This window comes from Rhinatrema bivittatum, chromosome 3 (assembly GCF_901001135.1).
Source record: "Rhinatrema bivittatum chromosome 3, aRhiBiv1.1, whole genome shotgun sequence".
Taxonomy (NCBI): Eukaryota; Metazoa; Chordata; class Amphibia; order Gymnophiona; family Rhinatrematidae; genus Rhinatrema; species Rhinatrema bivittatum.
The window spans coordinates 407,209-427,111 of NC_042617.1; the positions used below are offsets into that span (position 1 = coordinate 407,209).

Here is a 19,903-nt window from a genome sequence, read left to right on the forward strand (position 1 = left end):
CATCCACCCTGGGGTGGGGAATTCATGTAAAATGGGCTCAGCACCCAGGGTCTATGGTCTGCTCAGGAACGCTCTTGTCAAATCAATTTCCTGGAGCTTTGGGCAATCGGGTGCACGCTAGGGCTTTCAGAGATCGGCTGTCCAACAAAGTTGTCCTGATCCACACTGATAACCAAGTAGCTATGTGGTATGTCAACAAGCAGGGAGGCACAGGATCATGCCTCCTGTGTCAGGAAGCAGCCCAGATCTGGTCATGGGCCCTGTCTCACGGGATGGTGCTCAGGGCCATATACCTGGCCAGGATGGAGAACATGGTAGCGGACAGGTGAGTCGAGTCTTTAGACCCCACGAATGGTCCCTGGACCAGAGGGTAGCGAATCGGATATTTCGCCTCTGTGGGAGCACGGACATAGATCTGTTCATGTCCCCCTGCAACAGGAAGGATCCTCAGTTCTGCTCCCTGTACGGCAAACTAGCCTCTGTTGCCCTCACCAGTCATTGGGGAAAAGGTCTTCTGTATGCGTATCTTCAGATTCTCTTAGTGGCAAAGTCTCTCTTGAAGCTCCTCATTGGCCAAGACAGGTCTGGTTTCCACTCCTATGGGAGTTCTCTATCCAGAAACCAATGAGTCTGGGGACTTCCCCAGATCTAATCACTCAAGATCGAGGCAGGTTGCGGCATTCCAACCTCCAGGCCCTGTCGCTCACAACCTGGATGTGGAGAGGTTAATTCTGCAACAGCTCGATCTCTGAGGATGTATCTCGGGTCCTGATGGCTTCTAGAAAACATTCCACTAGAAATTCCAATGGACTGAAGTGGAGGAGGTTTTCCGTGTGTTGTGAGCAGAAGGCCCTAGATCCATTCTCCTGCATCACACAAAAACTGCTTGATTGCCTTCTACACCTATCGGAGGCTGGCTTAAAATCCAACTCCATTAGAGTTCATCTCAGTGCAATTGAGCAAGGTGTAGATGGTATGCCCATCTCTGTACAGCTTATGGTTGTATGCTTCTTGTGGGGTTTGCTTCAATTGACGCCTCTCCTAAGGCCTTCTGCTGTGTCTTGGGACCTCAACTTGGTATTAGCTTAGCTGATGATAGCTCCTTTGAGCTGCTGCACATCTATGACCTGAAGTATCTGACTGGAAGATCATATTTTTGGTGATGGTCACTTCAGTGCACAGGGTCAGCAAGCTCCAGGCCTTAGTGACTTATCCACCTCATGCTAAGTTTTAACGTGACAGGGTGGTCTTGAGTACACACCCTAAGTTCCTGCCTAAGGTAGTGTTGGATTTCCATCTTAATCAGTCAGTCGTCCTACCAATATTCTTTCTCAGGCCCCATTCGCACCAAGGCGAACGAGTACTGCACAGTTTGGACTGTAAGCGAGCTTTAGCCTTCTATCTGGAGCAGACAGAAGCCCATAGACAGTCCACCCAACTTTTTATTTCTTTTGACAAAAATAAGTTGGGCGTTGCCATTGCCAGACACTATCCAATTAGCTAGCAGATTGCATCTTCTTCTGTTACACCCTGGTGGGATTGCATCTTGGGAGTCATGTCAAGGCTCATTCTGTCACAGCCATGGCAGCGTCGGTAGCCCACTTGTGAGCAGTTTCCGTGGAGGAGATCTGCAAGGCTGCAACGTGGAGTTCTCTCCAAACATTCACATCTCATTACTGTCTGGATAGGGATGGTCGACATTTCAATAGGTTCTGCCAGCCTGTCCTTTGGAACCTGTTTGAGGTGTAGAATCCAGCTCTCCCACCTAGTGCCCGTTGTTTGGGTTCAGGCTGTCTCCCCCTCTGTTACCAACAGCACCATTGTTGTGCCAGTTGGTACCTGGTTAGGAGTCTTGTTGGGCCTCTTTTGTGTTGGGGAGCAGCCTGTAGCTAGAGATTCACCCATTTGTGAGGTCTACCATCCTGCTTATCTTCGGAGAAAGCTGAGTTGTTTACCTGTAACAGGTGTTCTCTGAGAACAGCAGGATGGTAGTCCTCACGAAACCCGCCCTCTACCTGGATTTGGGTTTCTCCTATTTTTTATTTTAATTATAATTCTATGTTAGAAGACTGGAGAGAGACCCCACATAGACTCATGATATAGGGCATGCTGGGCATGCTCAATGTGCCAGTCAATGTTTTCTGCATTGGGGCTCCATCTGATGATGTCACCCATGTGTGAGGACTAACATCGGAGAATACCTGTTACAGGTAAGCAACTCTGCTTTACCATATAAATGCCTTTTTAAAACATGCTTAAGATGCTTGTATAAAATTTGCTTTTAAATTTCAAAGCTATGTTTGAGGTAGATTAGTGCATGTTGAAAAGTCTTAAAAGTTGAGCATGTTGACTTTTTTTTATTTGATTGATTTGTTTGTTTTGTTTTATTTATTTATTTATGGATATAGGATATTCTGCCTTTTTCCACAAATGGTCTCAAGGCAGATAACGATTTTAACAAATTTTGACACAATCTGGTGTGTTTTTTATATTGGGGCTGACATTTATGTTCAGTTTGTTTTAGGAATGCTAATGCTTTTGGTGAAACTATCGGTGAGTAATAATTGCAATTATGACTGTTGCTGCACGTCTACTATGAGAGATGTGCCAGCAAGCCTTCATCAGCTGTTTCCTGTTACCAGAAGATTAAATAGCTACAATGGATGACTGTTTTGAAGTATCCTTATGAGTCACTTGTTTTCTATCCTACAGGGAATGTCGGAGACGTTTGAAACACTTCATAACCTGGTGCATAAAGGAGTGAATGTGGTAATGGACATTCCCTATGAGCTGTGGAACGAGACCTCTGCTGAAGTGGCTGACCTCAAAAAACAGGTAGAGATAGTGAGATTGGACTGAAAAAAAGCTGAGAGATCGGGTGCTGAGATTTGGGACAAGTGCTGGTAATGGGTCAACAATTGTGTGTTGTCAATTCTTTGCCCAATTCATGAGCCATAAGAAGTGTGACTGTATGGGATGGACTGAGGAGCATTACTTGTGCTACCAAGTCTGACTTCGCCCTCTTTTCTGTGGGCGGAAGGGGGGCGCATGATTGGTTTTGGTTGGTCAGCTGGCAGAATAGAAAACTCTAGGTGTTCTCCAGTCATTTGATTTAAGAAGTAGGGTTAGGTGTTAGATCCATGACTTTAGGAAATGGAAATCATAGTTGGACTTTTATAGCTTTGTTGCAATTTTAGAACATAGACATCCCAGCTTTGGTGTACATGTAGGCACAGTCGTTGGCTCTTTGGAATACATGTAATGGTGTGCATACATATCTTAAAGATTTGGGGGTAATTTTCAAAGCCATTTCCTGGCGTGTAGCCAGATGGACTCAGAACGAATGGGTATAGTATGCTCGTGCTAGCAGTTGGAGACTGATCTGACGTCAGCACGGGTGTATATATACCCCCACAGGAAGCGTAGCAACTTAGTAATTTCCGTCTCCAAAGCAGTTTGGAGAGCCTGCACGCTCGCTGAGTGTGTTTTCCAAATCTATTTTCTATTTTCTACATTCTACTTTCTTTCAACTAAAACTTCTACAGCATCGAGCCCCGCACTCCTGCGGTGATACCCTAAGGTCCCTCCCCCAGTAGAGTTTCCCGGGGTGATTTCCATGATTCCCGGGAGGTTTAAGTCCTCGATCCGGTGGCCGAATCGCAGCAGGGACGTAGCCCCCGGGCGAGGTTCGGGTGAGGCTTACGAGGCGCCTTGGTCCCAGCGTGGACGAGGCAGCGGGTGCATATCCTCAAACGCGGCGGTGAAGGTACTTGCCCTCTCCCCCCCGCAGCTGGAGACCGCCCGGGTTCCAGCCGGGAAGCGCCGAGGATCAGGTAAGGCGTACGTCTTTTACTTCTGGTCTCCGAGGAACAGAGGATCGGTGGCGTGGCACGCCGTGGAGGGCGCCATTTTGTGGGCCTTGTTCAGGTATTGAGCACCCGTAATAGGCACGGCTCTATTCCTCCTTGTGCGTATATTGCCTTATTACTGAGAGCATATTGCATACTATTGAGCGTGTATTGCTAACCGCTTATTGCTGAGAGCATATTGAATACCATTGAGCGTGTGCTATTAACCGCTTATTGCTGAGAGCCTATTGAATACCATTGAGCATGTATTGCTAACCGCTTATTGCTGAGAGCATATTGAATACCATTGAGCGTGTATTGCTAACCGCATATTGCTAAGAGCTTATTGCATACAATTGAGCGTGTATTCATGACAGCATATTGCTGAGCGCATATTGCATGTCTTCCCTGTACGTACCTGGATCAGTCCAGACCGTGGCGCCAAGGCTCCCCGCTTCTTCAGTCGGCGAAGAGAACGCGGAGCGGAGGGGGTGGATGCCCTGGTGCTCCCATGGCCGGCACATCTGCTGCTCTACGCATTTCCACCGTGGCCCCTAGTGGGACGGATGCTCCGCAGAATAGAGGGACATCAGGGGGCTGTGATTTTCGTCGCCCCGGAATGGCCCAGGCGACCCTGGTTCGCGGACCTGCTGCAGCTGGTGGTCGACGGCCCGATCAGGCTGGGGCACCTCCCCTTCCTCTTACACCAGGGCCCGGTATTTTTCGAGCAGGCAGAACTCTTCTGTCTTGCGGCCTGGCTTTTGAGAGGCGCCGCCTCCGGCGCAGGGGGTACCCAGAGGCGGTAATATCCACGCTGCTGCGGGCGCGCAAGACGTCCACGTCGGTGGCCTACGTTCGAGTCTGGAAGGTGTTCGAACTGTGGTGTGCCAGCCAGGACACCGGTCCCACAACGGCTTCGGTCCCTCAGATCCTTCAGTTCCTACAAGCCGGAGTGGACAAGGGGCTAGCCTATAACTCCTTGAGAGTTCAAGTGGCCGCCCTTGGTTCGCTATTGCGTGATGGGGGATCTCTCTTGCAGTACCTGGACATTGCTCGTTTCCTCAAGGGTGTCAAACATCTATGGCCTCCGCTACGGGATCCTTGCCCCTCCTGGAGTCTCAACCTGGTGCTTCGCGCCCTGTCGGGGCCTCCGTTCGAGCCTTTGCGCAGTTCGACACTTAAGGATCTCACCCTCAAGGCGGTATTTCTGGTGGCAATCTGTTCCGCTCGTCCTATATCGGAGCTACAGGCTCTGTCGTGCAGGGAGCCCTACCTTCGCTTCTCCGACTCTGGAGTTTCTATCCGCACCGTCCCTTCCTTCCTACCGAAGGTGGTTTCTGCTTTTCATGTGAACCAGACGGTGGAGTTGCCGTCCTTCTCCTCCTCCGAGCCGAAGTCTCTCCGACTCTTGGATGTTCAACGCACGCTGCGTTTCTATCTGGAGGCGACAAACGAGTTCCGGACTTCCGACCATCTGTTTGTCCTTTGGTCCGGTCCTAAGAAGGGTTCCCAGGCCTCCAAGACAACCATTGCGAGGTGGCTGAAGGCGGGTATTGCCGCTTCCTCTTCGCCGACTGAAGAAGCGGGGAGCCTTGGCGCCACGGTCTGGACTGATCCATGGTACTACAGGAACGAAAATTAGCAGGTAAGTAATAATTTTCTTATTGAGTGTATATGGTTAGCCGCATATGGCTGAGCGCCTGTTGTATTAAGCGAATATAGCTGCCGCTTATTATTATTGAGCGCCTGTTGTATTAAGCGCATATTGCTGCCGCATATTATTATTAAGCGCATGTTGTATTAAGCGTGCATAGCTGCCGCATATTATTATTAAGCGCATGTTGTATTAAGCGTGCATAGCTGCCGCATATTGTTATTGTGCGCCTGTTGTACTAAGCGCATATTGTTGCCGCTTCTCATTCAGCGCATACTTTTCAATGGAACAGAACGCCTCAGCGTCTTCAGCGGGGGCGCCGCCTGCCTCCGGCATTAAAGCCCTCAGCCTCTGCTCCGCATGCCAGCTTAGAGCCACGCACAGTGAAGAGCCAGACTCCCTATGTGTCCAATGTGAGGAGGCTGTGGGACCCTCGGGCCAGGACCAGTCTCAGCCACAATTTGCTGACAGTTCCCCAGGGGCTACCCTGGATTTAGCGGTCAGTCTCGACCATTCGGGAATCCCGGGGGATCTTGTACCCCGGCGATTAGAGGCTGCTTCAATTTCCTGGGTGGATCTCTAATCTCAACTCCAATCCATAATTTTTTCGAAAATTGACTACTGTAACGCTCTCCTACTTGGACTCCCTTCTACCCACATCAAACCTCTACAACTCCTCCAAAACGCTACTGCACGCATCCTCACCAATGTCAATAAGAAAGACCACATCACTCCCACCCTCATTGATCTCCACTGGCTTCCCATTCACTCACGAATTATTTACAAGACCCTTACCCTCATCCACAAAAGTATTACTAACGAACACTACAACTGGCTAAACCCACCCTTCCTCCCTCGTACCTCCACAAGACCCACCCGTGCTTCCCTCCGTGGAACTCTTATCCCTCCTTCCATAAAATCCACTAGACTCATCTCCACCACCAATAGAGCCCCTTCCCTTGCAGGCCCCTCCCTCTGGAACTCTATGCCTCTTGACCTACGTACCGAAACCTCCACACCTACTTTCAAAAAGAAACTCAAAACTTGGCTTTTCCTCCAAGCATACCCCCATTCCTCATCATCTTCACCAACTAACACGCTAGCCCAACCATCATCTCTCTCCAACACCCTCCGTTCAGGACCTACACCCAACACCCTCCCCCTCTAAAGATTCATACAATTTTTGTATATAACCAGTGTACATATTTCTACCTCGAATCCCTATTCATATCTTATCCCTATGTATCTGTTTGCACCCTCCCCCTGCCCCCTCTTTTGTCTCGACTACCCCGCTCCATCCCTCCCCTAGTTATTTAGTTAATTTTTCTGTTACTGCGTTTATGTTATATACCGTTCTCTGTAAAGGCTATGCCTATATATCTTTTGTTGTAAGTTACTTGTAAACCGGCACGATGTGCAAACGGTTGCCGGTATATAAAATAAAATAAGGGGATTCATGCCTTTTGTACAGATGCAAACGGCTTCCCGTCCAGGCCCTGCAGTTCCGGTTGTTCCTGCTGTTTCTGCGGTGGCTGCGGCGGCTGCGGTGGCGGCTCCAGCGGATCCCGTTCCTGGACCCTCACGCCCTTATCGTGAGCGGGACCTCCCGCCGCTGGACAGTCCAGATCAGTCCGACCAGGAGGTTTCACCGGACGAATCCGAACTCCCAGACGAGGGGGAACTTCCCCCAGGGATTGAGCCATATAGAACCATGAGGCGGTTCTTCCCTAAGGAGGATCTCTCCGACCTGGTGTCTCAGTGCCTGGCGGAGTTGGATATTACAGGTCCCAGTGCTACGGTACCCTCTGCGCAGAACCCCCTGCTGGAAGGTCTTCGTCCTACGGCCTGCCATTTTCCATTCTTGCAAGCAGCACAACAACTGATAGATTTAGAATGGGCTGCACCAGCGGCTTCATTCAAAGGGGGCCGGGCCCTGACGGGCATGAACCCACTGGCACCGGCTATCCAGGAGCTGCTGGCGTGCCCTCAGGTGGACGCCTTGGTTAGCGCTGTGGTCAAGCGCACTACCATTCCAGTTGAAGGGGGGGCGGCCCTCAAGGAGCCTCATGACCAGCGACTGGACTCCATGCTGAAACAGACTTTTGAGGTGGCAGCTCTATCTTTGCGCATCGCAACCTGCTGCACAGTGGTGACGCGTGCCTGTTTGTCACAGGTCAGGAACAACGCTCCAGCAGCAGACATGGAGTCAGCTCTCTCGTTCCTCACGAATGCTGCATCAGACCTAGTCCGAACAACAGCCAAGGGGATCTCATCCTCCGTAGCTGCCAGGAGGCAGCTCTGGATCCGGAAATGGTCAGCCGATGCACCTTCAAAGACACGCCTCACCAGATTGCCCTTTAAGGGCTCTTTCCTGTTCGGCAGCGACCTTGATAAACTGGCCAGCACCTGGGGCGCTTCTCCAGTACCTCGACTGCCGGAAGATCGGTTCAGAAGGAACCAGCGCGCCTTTCCAAGGCCCTCTAGGGGTAGAAGCTCCCAGCGCTTCGTTCCCTACAGGAGTCGCTACCAGGCACCTCGTCCTCAGGCCCGGAATCAGTCCTTTCGGACCAAGCAGCACAAGAGGGGAGCAGGCCCGGGCTCAGGTCCTGGCCGCACCCCACAATGAGAATCCGCCGATCCATCTGGGGGACGGAGCCATAGGAGGCAGGTTAACCTTCTTCTACCCCAGATGGGTCGAGATTACATTGGACCAGTGGGTCCTCGCCATCATCCGAGAAGGGTATTATCTGGACTTTCATCACCTCCCTCCAGACAAGTTTGTGGAATCTTCCTGTCCCACACACAAGAAGGCAGCATTGGAAGCTACCTTGGCGAGGCTCCTGTCCTTGAAAGCCATCATCCCAGTACCTGCCTGGGAAGTGAATTCTGGACACTATTCCATTTATTTCATGGTACCCAAGAAAGGGGGCACCTTTCGGCCTGTACTGGACCTCAAGTCAGTCAATCGGTACTTAAGGGTCCCGAGGTTTCGCATGGAAACTCTGCGCTCCGTCAAGACCGCAGTACAGCCAGGAGAATTCCTCACGGCATTAGACTTGTCGGAAGCCTATCTGCATATCCCGATCCATCCGGATCATCAGCGCTACCTACGCTTCAAGGTTCTAGGATGCCACTTCCAATTCCGGGCTCTGCCCTTCGGGTTGGCCACGTCACCGCGGACCTTCACCAAGGTGGTCGTAGTAGTAGCAGCGGCACTCAGACGGGAAGGAATTCTGGTCCATCCCTACCTAGACGACTGGCTGATCAGGGCGAAATCTCGAGAGGAGAGCCATCAGACAACCGACAGAGTGATCGCCCTTCTGGAAAGCTTGGGCAATCAACCTCAGCAAGAGTTGCCTACAGCCTTCCCAGTCACTGGAATACCTGGGAGTACAGTTCGACACCCAGGCAGACACAGTCAGTCTCACTGCCAAGAGAAGGTTGAAACTTCAGACGCGTATCCAGTACTTGATGGGAGCCAGTCGGCCATTGCTTGGGATTATCTGCAGGTTCTCGGTCTCATGGCATCCACCCTGGAAGTGGTACCTTGGGCAAGGGCCCATATGAGACCTCTACAACACTCCCTGCTCTCTCGCTGGAGCCCCCGTCTACGGAACTATTCCACGCACCTACCTCTGCCGGCCAGAGTACGGACCCAGTTACGGTGGTGGTTGCAGTCCAACCACATGAGCAGGGGGTCGAAGATGTCCTCCCCCACGTGGACTCTGCTCACCACAGATGCCAGCCTGAGCGGCTGGGGAGCACACTGCGAAGGACTCACCATACAAGGGCGGTGGAACAGAGAAGAGTCCGCGTGGAACATCAACCGTCTAGAGGCTCGGGCAGTCCGATTGGCATGTCTTCGATTTGCTCACAGACTGAAGAACAGAGCAGTCAGAGTGATGTCCGACAACGCCACCACGGTGGCATACATCAACCGTCAGGGCGGAACCAGAAGCCGACAGGTATCTCTGGAGATCGCCCCACTGATGGATTGGGCAGAGGCGAATCTTCAGGTCATTTCCGCCGTCCACATTGCCGGGAAGGACAACACCACGGCAGACTTCCTCAGCAGAGAAGGCCTAAATCCGGGAGAGTGGCAGCTGTCACCCACAGCCTTCCAGATGATTGTGGATCACTGGGGGATTCCGGACATGGATTTACTGGCAGACAAGTCCAACGCTCAAGTACCCAGATACTTCAGCCGCAAGCGCGACCCGTTCTCACACGGAATCGATGCCCTGGTTCAGCCATGGCCTCCAGGGACTCTGCTATACGCCTTTCCTCCGTGGCCTCTGCTGGGCGCCACCATCCACAAGATTCAGAAACACCGGGGCCTAGTTCTTCTAGTAGCACCAGACTGGCCAAGAAGACCCTGGTACGCAGACATGAGAAGACTACTGGCAGGGGAGCCTCTTCCCCTGCCTCCTCTCCGGGACCTTCTTCGTCAAGGTCCCGTCCTCCACGAGGATCCAGCTCAATTCTCTCTTACGGTCTGGCCATTGAGAGGGCTAGACTGAAGAAAAGAGGTTACTCTGAGCCCGTGATAGATACACTCCTCCGAGCTCGCAAGTTTTCCACTTCCCTCACCTACTTAAGGATCTGGAGGGTATTCGAAGCATGGTGCGACACTCATGGCACCAATCCACATGCGACCACAATCCCTATTGTGTTGGATTTCCTGCAAGATGGACTTCAGAAGGGTCTCTCCCTCAGCTCCATCAAGGTTCAGGTGGCTGCGCTGTCTTGCTACGGTCCCAGGAGGGATGGCAAGACCATCGCCAAGCACCCAGATGTTTCTCGCTTCCTGAAAGGAGTCAAGCATATCCGTCTGCCACTGCAGTGGCCTGTGCCCTTATGGAACCTCAACCTTGTTTTGGATTTCCTCGCGGGATCCACCTTCAGACCCCTTCGGGGCCTGTCTCTCCGTTTTCTAACCTTGAAGATGGTGTTCCTGCTGGCTGTATGTTCAGCACGACGCATCTCAGAGCTACAAGCACTGTCCTGCCGGGATCCATTTCTCAGGATCACTCCTGAGGCTATCCATCTTCGCACGGTTCCCTCCTTTCTACCGAAAGTGGTTTCACAGTTTCATCTTAACCAAACCATATCCTTGCCTACCACGGCGGGTTTGAAGAAATCTGAAGAAGGGCGTTTATTACGCCATCTCGACATTGGCAGATTGCTGCCCAGATATCTGGAAGTGACACAAGAACTACGAAAGACGGACCATCTGTTCGTCCTGCACAGCGGGAAGAAGCAAGGTGAAGCGGCCTCGCGGCCCACCATCGCCCGCTGGATTAAAGAAGTTATCAGAGCAGCTTACGTGGAGGCCGGGAAGTCTCCGCCTCTACAAGTCAAGGCTCATTCTACCAGAGCACAAGCGGCATCCTGGGCGGAATCCAGGATGCTGTCGCCTGCAGAAATCTGTAAAGCGGCGACATGGTCCTCCCTCCATATCTTCTCCAGGTTCTACCGTCTGGATGTCCAGGCTAGGGAGGACTCAGCATTTGTGAGGGCGGTACTACATGGTTCTCAGGCAGCCTCCTGCCCAGGCTGGGAGTAAAGCTTTTGTACATCCCATTCGTTCTGAGTCCATCTGGCTACACGCCAGGAAATGTTGAGATTACTTACCTGATAATCTCCTTTTCCTTAGTGTAGACAGATGGACTCAGCATCCCGCCCAGCTGCCTGTGTACATGGGTTTCACCGATTCAAGGTAAGCCATGTCATCTGTTTCCATAAGAGCGTACACTCTACCAGGTGTCAACGCCTTCCGGTTGTGAATGCTGGCGGTCTCCAGCTACTATCAATCGGTCAGGGGAATCCTATTTCCACTATTTCACTGAGCGTCAGTACACACATCCATAACAGCTTTTGCAAGGAAGACTACTAAGTTGCTACGCTTCCTGTGGGGGTATATATACCCGTGCTAGCAACTGCTAGCACGAGCATACTATACCCATTCGTTCTGAGTCCATCTGTCTACACTAAGGAAAAGGAGATTATCAGGTAAGTAATCTCAACATTTGCATGCATAATACATGGGTTTATGTGCATTAATGATGTATTATATAGTTGTGTGAGGGTTGCGCACATAAAAGTATGTGTGTAACCTAACTTTACACTTTATGGACACAGAAAATAGGGTGTGGAGTGTGGATTTATGTGCATGCTTTTGAATTTAAAAAGTACGCCTGTAAATTAACAGGCACAAGTAACGCCCTACAAAATACAGATGTAACTTTGTGCAGGTGAGTTTACGTGTATTCTTAGGAATAATTTTCAAAGCAAATTTATGCGCATTAGTTTGCTTTGAAAATTGTAACTTGTGCACTTCGGCAACACATAAGTTATATGGATTGTAATAAAATTATTTTACCTTTGTGGTGCCCTGTCTAGACTGCCTTCCAACTATGTGCAAGCGACTGAGGTGACCCTACAAAACAAAGGGATACATGGACAGAGGCAAGGAGAACTTAAGGACTGAGAAATTGGGATGGATGGGTGAAGTAAAAGGTGTGGGCTTTTCTCCAATGATAAGCAGGCTGAATTAGCCATATGTTAGGTAACGTCATTCAGCGGTACCAAATGGACCTCTCTCTCTTAGCTAGAAGAGCTTTTATTCCATTGAGCATGTGTGGGAATTCCCTCTCAGGCATTGCCTAGTGAGCCCCCGACCTTCTTTTTTCGTCTGAGCACAAGCACAGACGTGTACCTCTATATCTCTCTGTTTTTCTGTGAACATCTTAATAACTTTTTTCTTTAACATCGGGGGCTGCTGAGACACGAGGCAAACAACACTTTTCAGTGCTACCAAAACAGAAAGAAGAAAAATTAAGAACATTTTTTTCTTCACCGTTTCCAGTAAGAAGAAATCCATGGTGAGTGGGTTCAAGGACTGTATTTCTGGTAGAAGAATGTCCATTACTGATGGACTTGACCTCTGCTATCATTGCCTGGGACCAGACCTCAACCAGGCCAACTGTTACCGATTCGGATGAATGTCCCCACTTGCCCAAAGATTGAAGGCCTGAAAATTGGATGAATTGTGTAAGTCTCTCAGATGAAGCAGTTGGTCCTCCACCCGAAGTGCAACCTCGTCTACTTTCTCAGGGATTTGATAGAGGTCTACAAAATCATGAAAGGTCTTGCACAAGTAAATGTGAAATGATTATTTACTCTTTTGGACAATACAAGGCCTGGAGGGCACTCCATTAATTTAGCAAGTAGCACATTTAAAACAAATTGGAGAATATTCTTTTTCACTCAACGCACAATTAAACTCTGGAATTCATTACCGGAGGATGTAGTTAAGGCAACTAGTTAGTGTAGCTGGGTTTAAAAAAGGTTTGGATAAGTTTCTGGAGGAGAAGTCCATAAACTGCTATTAATCAATAGGAAATAGCCACTGTTTGTTGCTGACATTAGTAGTATGGGATCTATTTAATGTTTGGGTACTTGCCAGGTACTTGTGACTTGGATTGGCCACTATTGGTCTGACCCAGTATGACATATCTTATGTTCTTATGGGCTCCAGATTTTGCAAGATTTCATTCTGGTATCAGAAGAGGCTGTTCTGCTGCCCATGTCAGGACAAAGGGCATGTTAGCCCCTTTGTCCTGGCATGGTTGGTGAAGAGTTGGTGAGGAATTTCTTTACCTTTGTAGTGGGTAAGGATAAGGAGGTTACTTTCCAATCTATTATTTCCAGATTTTCTTCCACGAAGAGTCATCCCAGTATCCCTGGTTAGGATGGATACTCCTTCAGAATCCTTGCAAGGTGGTTCTAGTCCATGGCATTCACTTGAGGCAGAGTCCAGCCAATCAGAGGATGTCCACCAGGAGTATTCCCCACTGAAGCAACTAAGAGCCCCTTCTCAGTCACCGTTTCCATCATTGGGGTCCTGGCTATGAAGACTCTCCAGAACATTCATCTCCACTAGAGGACCTTTCTTATTCCAGATTTCTGGACAAGCCGGGAAAAGCACTTGGGATCAATGTGCATAAAGGCAAAGATCTTTGTGCAAACATCTTTGGCCTCCTCCAAATTCAGGAAACACTAACAGAGCCAGCAGCCATTCCAATCCATGATATCCTTCAAGAATTGCAAACCAGAATATGGGAAAATCCTATTTCCTGTGCTCTCAGTTGCAAGGAATCAAGACCTCAAGTATAGAGTACAAATATTCCCGAAGTTTGGAAGAGTGCAATTATCCCACCAATCAGTTGTAGTAGAATCAGTTGTTAAAAGAGCAATGAAAACCAGGATATACTTGAATACTCCACTGGGGAAGGATCACAGGCTACTGGACAATTTTAGTAAAAAGGAGTTTCAAAGCTCTACTCTCCGCTCACCAGCTCCACATGGTTCAATATTTACATGATTATATACAAAAACTGAAACCTTTTCTTTCACCTAGTGAAGGCAAAATTGCATACCCTCAACCACTCTTAGATGCAGAAGTATGTGTATTCCATATTATTCAATCCATCTACCAAGCATTTGATACCACAGCACATACCTCAACAGTATCCAACAGAGCACACCATATGGTTTGGTTGAGAGCCAGTAGCCTACCAGTGATGTCTGACAAGTTGGCAGATGTCCCACACCTGGGTGATTTAACTTTTCAGAAAAAAGCTTAGAGAAACAGTTGTTCAACTAAAGGAACAGCATGTAGCAGTCCAGACCCAATCCCTTTCTATAGGACAGAAACAACAGTCTTCTGCAAGGTGCCCTTACTATGTTTAAAAAAAAACATGTTTCCAGAGACACCCTTCTAGCAATTCAAAAGATACCAGATGCTGCCTCTTCTTCCACAACAGCAACAACTTCCAGTTCAGCATGACTGTTTTTGGTTGACAGTGCTCACAATGCAACAAGTCCAGCCAAAGCCTGGACCAAGTTTTTGACCACCTTTCAAATCTAGCACCCATCCTCACTGTTAGAGGGAAAAATCCAGCACTACCTGGAGGAGTGGCACAAGATCACCAAAGATCCCTGGATTCTCAAGATTGTGGAGACTGGATACTGCTTGCATTTCTCCGGCTTCCCACACTTCCTCATTGCTTAGCCTTAAATCTGGATCCAATTCGCTCAAACAGCCAGCAATAGAACTGGTACCTCCCAGTCATTATGGCCAGGGCTTCTATTCCCACTACTTCCTTATCCCAATAAACCTGGGGGACTGAGACCCCTACTGGACTTAAGTCTGAATAGTTATATATTCTGGGAGAAATTAAACATGAATTCCCTCATTATAATCCTCCCCTCTGAATCTAAAGGATGCTTACACTCATATTCCGATCCATCCTTCCCACTGGCATTACCTGCGCTTTATGGAGGACTTCTCCCACTATCAATACACAGTGCTCCCCACCGGCCTCTCAGCAACATGAGGGTCTTCAACAAGTGCCTGGCAGTAGCAGGACATCGGAGTCTTCCCTTACCTGGCTGATTGGCTTCTTTACTTGTGATAGTGAATTTCTAAACCAGGTGGGCTGACCTCCCTGCAAATATAAGTACAACTGCTGGGGTTCCTAGCAAATTTGAAAAATCAACTCTCATTCCCTCCCAGAACATAAAATTCATTGGAGCATGGATAGATTTTCTACAGGAAAGAGCTTTGCTTCTGTTAGATGGGGCATAAACTCTCAGGTCCCTTGTATACAGACTGTTGAACATGGATCAGTCAATCACCAGGGAGGTACTGGTTTTTCTGGACCACATGGTGGCTGTGATTCACATAGTTTCACTAACCCAGCTCCTGCAGTGGGGTCTCTGCTCCAATGAGAACAGATAAATTAACCCCTGACAACCAAAGGGGATAATTTTCAAAAGGATTTACACATTTGAAAATGGGTTTTACACATGTAAGTGGGCTTCTGAAAATTTTTACAATATGCCATTGAATTGCCCATAGGTTTTACATCTGTAAATGCAATTTAAGCACATAAATGTGCTTTGAAAATTGCTATGATAGTATGTTACATTTACCCACATAACTCCTTTGAAAATTACCTCCAAAGTGAGAATTTCACAAGAAATGAAACAGGATCTATGCTGGTGCCTAGAGCCCTACATCTTTCAGGAGGGATTACTTCTTCGTCTACTTCCTCATCAAGTTGCCTCAGCAATGGATGCCTCCACATGGGATCCTTTTGAACTCAAGGCACATGGTCATTCATATAAAGACAATTTCAAATCAACTTCCTAGGATTGAGAGCAATCAGATATAGTTTAACATTCACTAGCTTCCTCTAGGGGAGGAATATTCTCATTCAAACCAACATCCAAATAGCCATGTTCTATGTGAACAAGCAAGGCAGCATAGGGTCATGTACTCTTTGGCAAGAAGTGATAAACCTATGACAGTGGGCATGCAAATATCAAGCTGTCCTTCCAGGGATCTCCAACACATTAGTAGATCGACTTAGCAATATTTTTCAACTATATGAATGGTCTCTGCAGCAGTCAAAAGCTAGCAGACGATTCAGTCTATGTGGCCTTCCAGCAATTGACCTGTTTGCATCACGACAAAACAGAAAACTGGAAAGGTTTTGCACCATTCTTCCCAGGAAACTCAGATCAGCTCATGATGTTTTTCTGCTCAGTTGGGATGCAGCTCTCATATGTGCTTTTCCATCAATTCCACTGATAGCCAAAACGGTCAAAAATACTCAGGACTCCATATTCAGCCACTGTACGGCTTTGCTAGCTAGCTGGATAAATAATGCTGTATATTCAACAGCACAGTCACATGACTGAATTTACCATGCTATCTTAAAGTTAGCTGGATAAGTTATCCAGCTAACTCAGCTTCTCCCTGGTATGCCTCTGGAATGCCCTTCACTTATCTGGCCAAATTATAGCAGGACAAATAGTTATCTGGCTAGAATTTATCCGGATAATTGGCCAGATTTTCATTTGATTATAGAGCTGTGAAAGACCAGGTTTGCTAACCCAGGCAAGTTTGGCTCGCTTATCTAGTATAGCTGTCCAGCAGACCTCTGTTCTCTCTTGGATCAAATCCATCCTTATTAACTCAAGAAGAGGGAAGTTTATTTTATCTGAACCTTCCCTCCTTCAACTTGATAGCTTGGATGTTGAGTGCTCAAAAATCACTGAATTGTCCTTGCCCAAGGAAGTTAAGGACATAGTGTCTGCCAGAAAACCATCAACTAGAAGAACCTACAGTTTCAAATGGAAAAGGGTCTCCATATCATGTCAGTACAATGCCTTGGATCAGTTCCCATGCGAATCCAAAGAGTTACCTATTTGCTCTCTCTTTCTGCTTCAAAACTTAGCACCTCATCAGTAAGAGTATATCTCACTGCCATAGCTCAAATCGAGGGTAAGCCAATCCCCTTGCATCCATTAATTTCCAAGTTCATGAAAGGCTTGTGGCATACTAATCGTCCATTTGTGAAACCACCTGTTCCATGTTAGTTAAACTTAGTTCTGGCACAACTGATGAAGCCGCCATTTAAACCACTGGAGTTGTTTTCTCACAAGTTTCTAACATGGAAAATAATATTCCTTGTTGCAGTAATGTCCGCCAGAAGAGTCAGCAAGCTTCAAGCTTTAGTTCATTATTTGCCTTATATGCAAAGTCTTCCATAACAGGTAAGTGCTCTGCACCCACCCCAAGTTTCTTCCAAAAGTAGTATCAACTTTCCATATTAATTTGGCCATTGTGTTACTTATGCTCTTCCTGAGGCCACATTCACATGAAAGTGAGAAAGTCCTTCATACCTATGAAAGAGCCTTAATTACTAAAAAAAAAAAAAAAAAAGACTCTGCCACATTGTCAGGCTTTGCGACTTTTTGTCTCTTACAATCCCAACAGATGGCATAGCAGTGGTCAAATGTACATTGTCCAACTGGCTAGCAGACTGCTTTGCACATTGCTATATGCTAACAGATCTACAAATTATAGATACCATCAAGGCTCATCAATTTAAAGCCATGATTGCATCAGTGGCTCATCTGCAAGCCATACCTCTCGAAGACTTTTACAAAGCTTCAACATGCTCGTCAGTGTATACCTTTGTGTACCATTACTGTTTAAACAATCTCTCAAAGAGTGACAGTAAATTGGGATAAGCAGTTTTGCATAGCCTATTCACCCAGTAGCCTACTCTCCAATGTGGGTTCTGTGTTGCTTATTCAGTAAACGCTCTGCTGCAACCCTCAGCTTGGGACTCCCCAAATGTTATGATTAATTTAGCCCTGCTTATTGTCAGAGAAAGCAAGTTTGCTTACTATAAATGGTGTTCTCTATGGACAGCAGGCTGAATTAGCCATGCTAAATACCCACCCACCTCCCTGGAGAGTTGACTACTAGTTAGAATTTGCTGTAATATTGACTGAGGGGGCTCAAGAGGCAACACCCGAGTAGGAATTCCTGCACATGCTCAGTAGAGCAAAAGCTCTACTGGCTGAGGGAGCAATCCATTGTGTGCCACCACATGACATCACCCACATGTTATGGCTAATTCAATCTGCTGTCTACGGAAAACACCGTTTATGGTAAGAAAACTTGCTTTAGAGTGGAAGGCAGAAAGGGAAACAACAACATCTTGGATTTCAGGGGCGGAGGAAGGTAGTTTACTACAGAATGAGTGACTAGTAGTGAAAATGCATATGAGAGTGAGGAAAGCTACAGAGTAACCCGCTTGTCTGGGAGCAGAAGTGCTATTTAGAACTCCATCTATAGCGGAATTATTTCTTTCCTAGTGTGATGTTTTGGTTGAAGAATATGAGGACATCATTGAAGACTGGTATAAAAACCATCAAGAGGAAGACCTGACCAGGTTTCTCTGTGCCAAACATGTGCTAAAGGAGGAGGAGACAGGTGAGTCTGATTATAATGATTAGTATAACAGTTTTATTCTATCTAGCATCTTTCATGCAAATATTTCTCAACTTTCTATACAGTCATTTATGGGATTTTTTCAGGGTAGAGCAAAATATTAATGAAGTTCTAACGGATCAGAATAAGAAGAAGCATATCATAAAGTGGGATGAGAAGAGATACTCATAGTTTTATTGTTGAAGGCTAAGCAATTGGAGCCATGAGGGAAGCCTTTTCCCGGAGAGACACGCTGCAAGGCGAGGACGAGAGGGACTATCAGCTGGGGAGTGTTTTAAACCCGTCTCCCAACCCCTGACGTCGTTTTCAGCAGATGGGCTGTGCCTATTTAAAGAACAGCACAGCGGCATGCAGCCGCCGGCGTGCTGCCGAAGCTGCGCGCCAAAGGGGCGTGCCCCTGGGTAAGATTTTGCTGAAAGTTTCTCTCATCGATTTAATGGGGAAAAAAAGGAAAATAAAGCCTGCAGCATCTACACCTGCGTCCAAAGAGATGAAAGGGCCCGATGGACACTCATTTAGTCAAAGGGTGAGTCAATCTTCGAGAGAGATTGTACAAAATGTATCCTCATCTGGGGTGAGTGCGAGTCCCGTCCAAGACCAGATATCCGGTAAAGACCATAGTAACATAGGGGTAAGTGATTTAAATACTCCTACTGTTAAAGAACTGCCAATTGCAACAGATGGTGACACCAGAGTACTGGAGTCAGCACTACCTATTGGCGAAGGGGAAGGAGAAGCTGAAATAGCTGAGCCTGAGAATATCTCCCTGACAGATATATGGAAGGCTGTTATGAAAATGGAAAGGAGACTAGCTCAGTCCATGACCCAAACCACTGTGTTTTCCTCTGAGATTAAAGGAAAATTGGACAACCACGGGAAAAGAATAGAGCAGCTGGAATCTGCAAATAAGGCACTGAGCATCCAGATTACTACCTTGTAAGCTAATGGGACTGTTTTCATAAAAGATACTTTGATACTATATAAAAATCTTGAAATGCTGGAGAATAAAATACGTAGTAAAAATCTAAGATTTTTAAATTTTCCATATACTAGATTGCTTTCAGCACATGCATTGTTCAAGAAGTATGTAAAAGATATTGGGTATAAACAATGATTTGCTTATATCAAATATCTATTATATATCTAGCTATAAAAGAGATGTGAAAGCAATGGAGGGTGGGATGGATGAAATGATAGATAATAGTCCCAATTTGACAACTTTTCTTGAGGCTTCTGGGGATGATATTGCAACAAGAGCCACTTTCCTAGCGTATAGCAGATGGACTCAGGACCAATGGGTATAGTGTGCTCCTGATAGAAGTTGGAGACAGTCAGATTTCAATCTGACGTCAGCACTACATATACCCATGCACGAGGCTTTGCTCTCCAGTTTTTTCCATCTCCATAGCAGTTCGGGACTTCACACATGCTTGCACAGTGTTAGAAAACCAAACTCCAAATTTAAAGAAGAAACAAAGAAAAACTTACCTCCAAAACGAGCACCGTTCTCCTGCGGTGATACCT

General features: G+C 47.4%; 1 protein-coding gene across 1 annotated transcript in view; it reads left to right on the plus strand.

The window, feature by feature from the left end:
• CNPY3 (canopy FGF signaling regulator 3) overlaps positions 1 to 19,903 on the plus strand; it is a 70,324-nt gene that overhangs the window by 33,808 nt on the left and 16,613 nt on the right. Inside the window, exons 4-5 of the mRNA XM_029592778.1 lie at positions 2,713 to 2,835; positions 18,244 to 18,361. Coding sequence (XP_029448638.1) covers positions 2,713 to 2,835; positions 18,244 to 18,361 — 241 coding nt within the window. The remainder of the gene's footprint in view (positions 1 to 2,712; positions 2,836 to 18,243; positions 18,362 to 19,903) is intronic.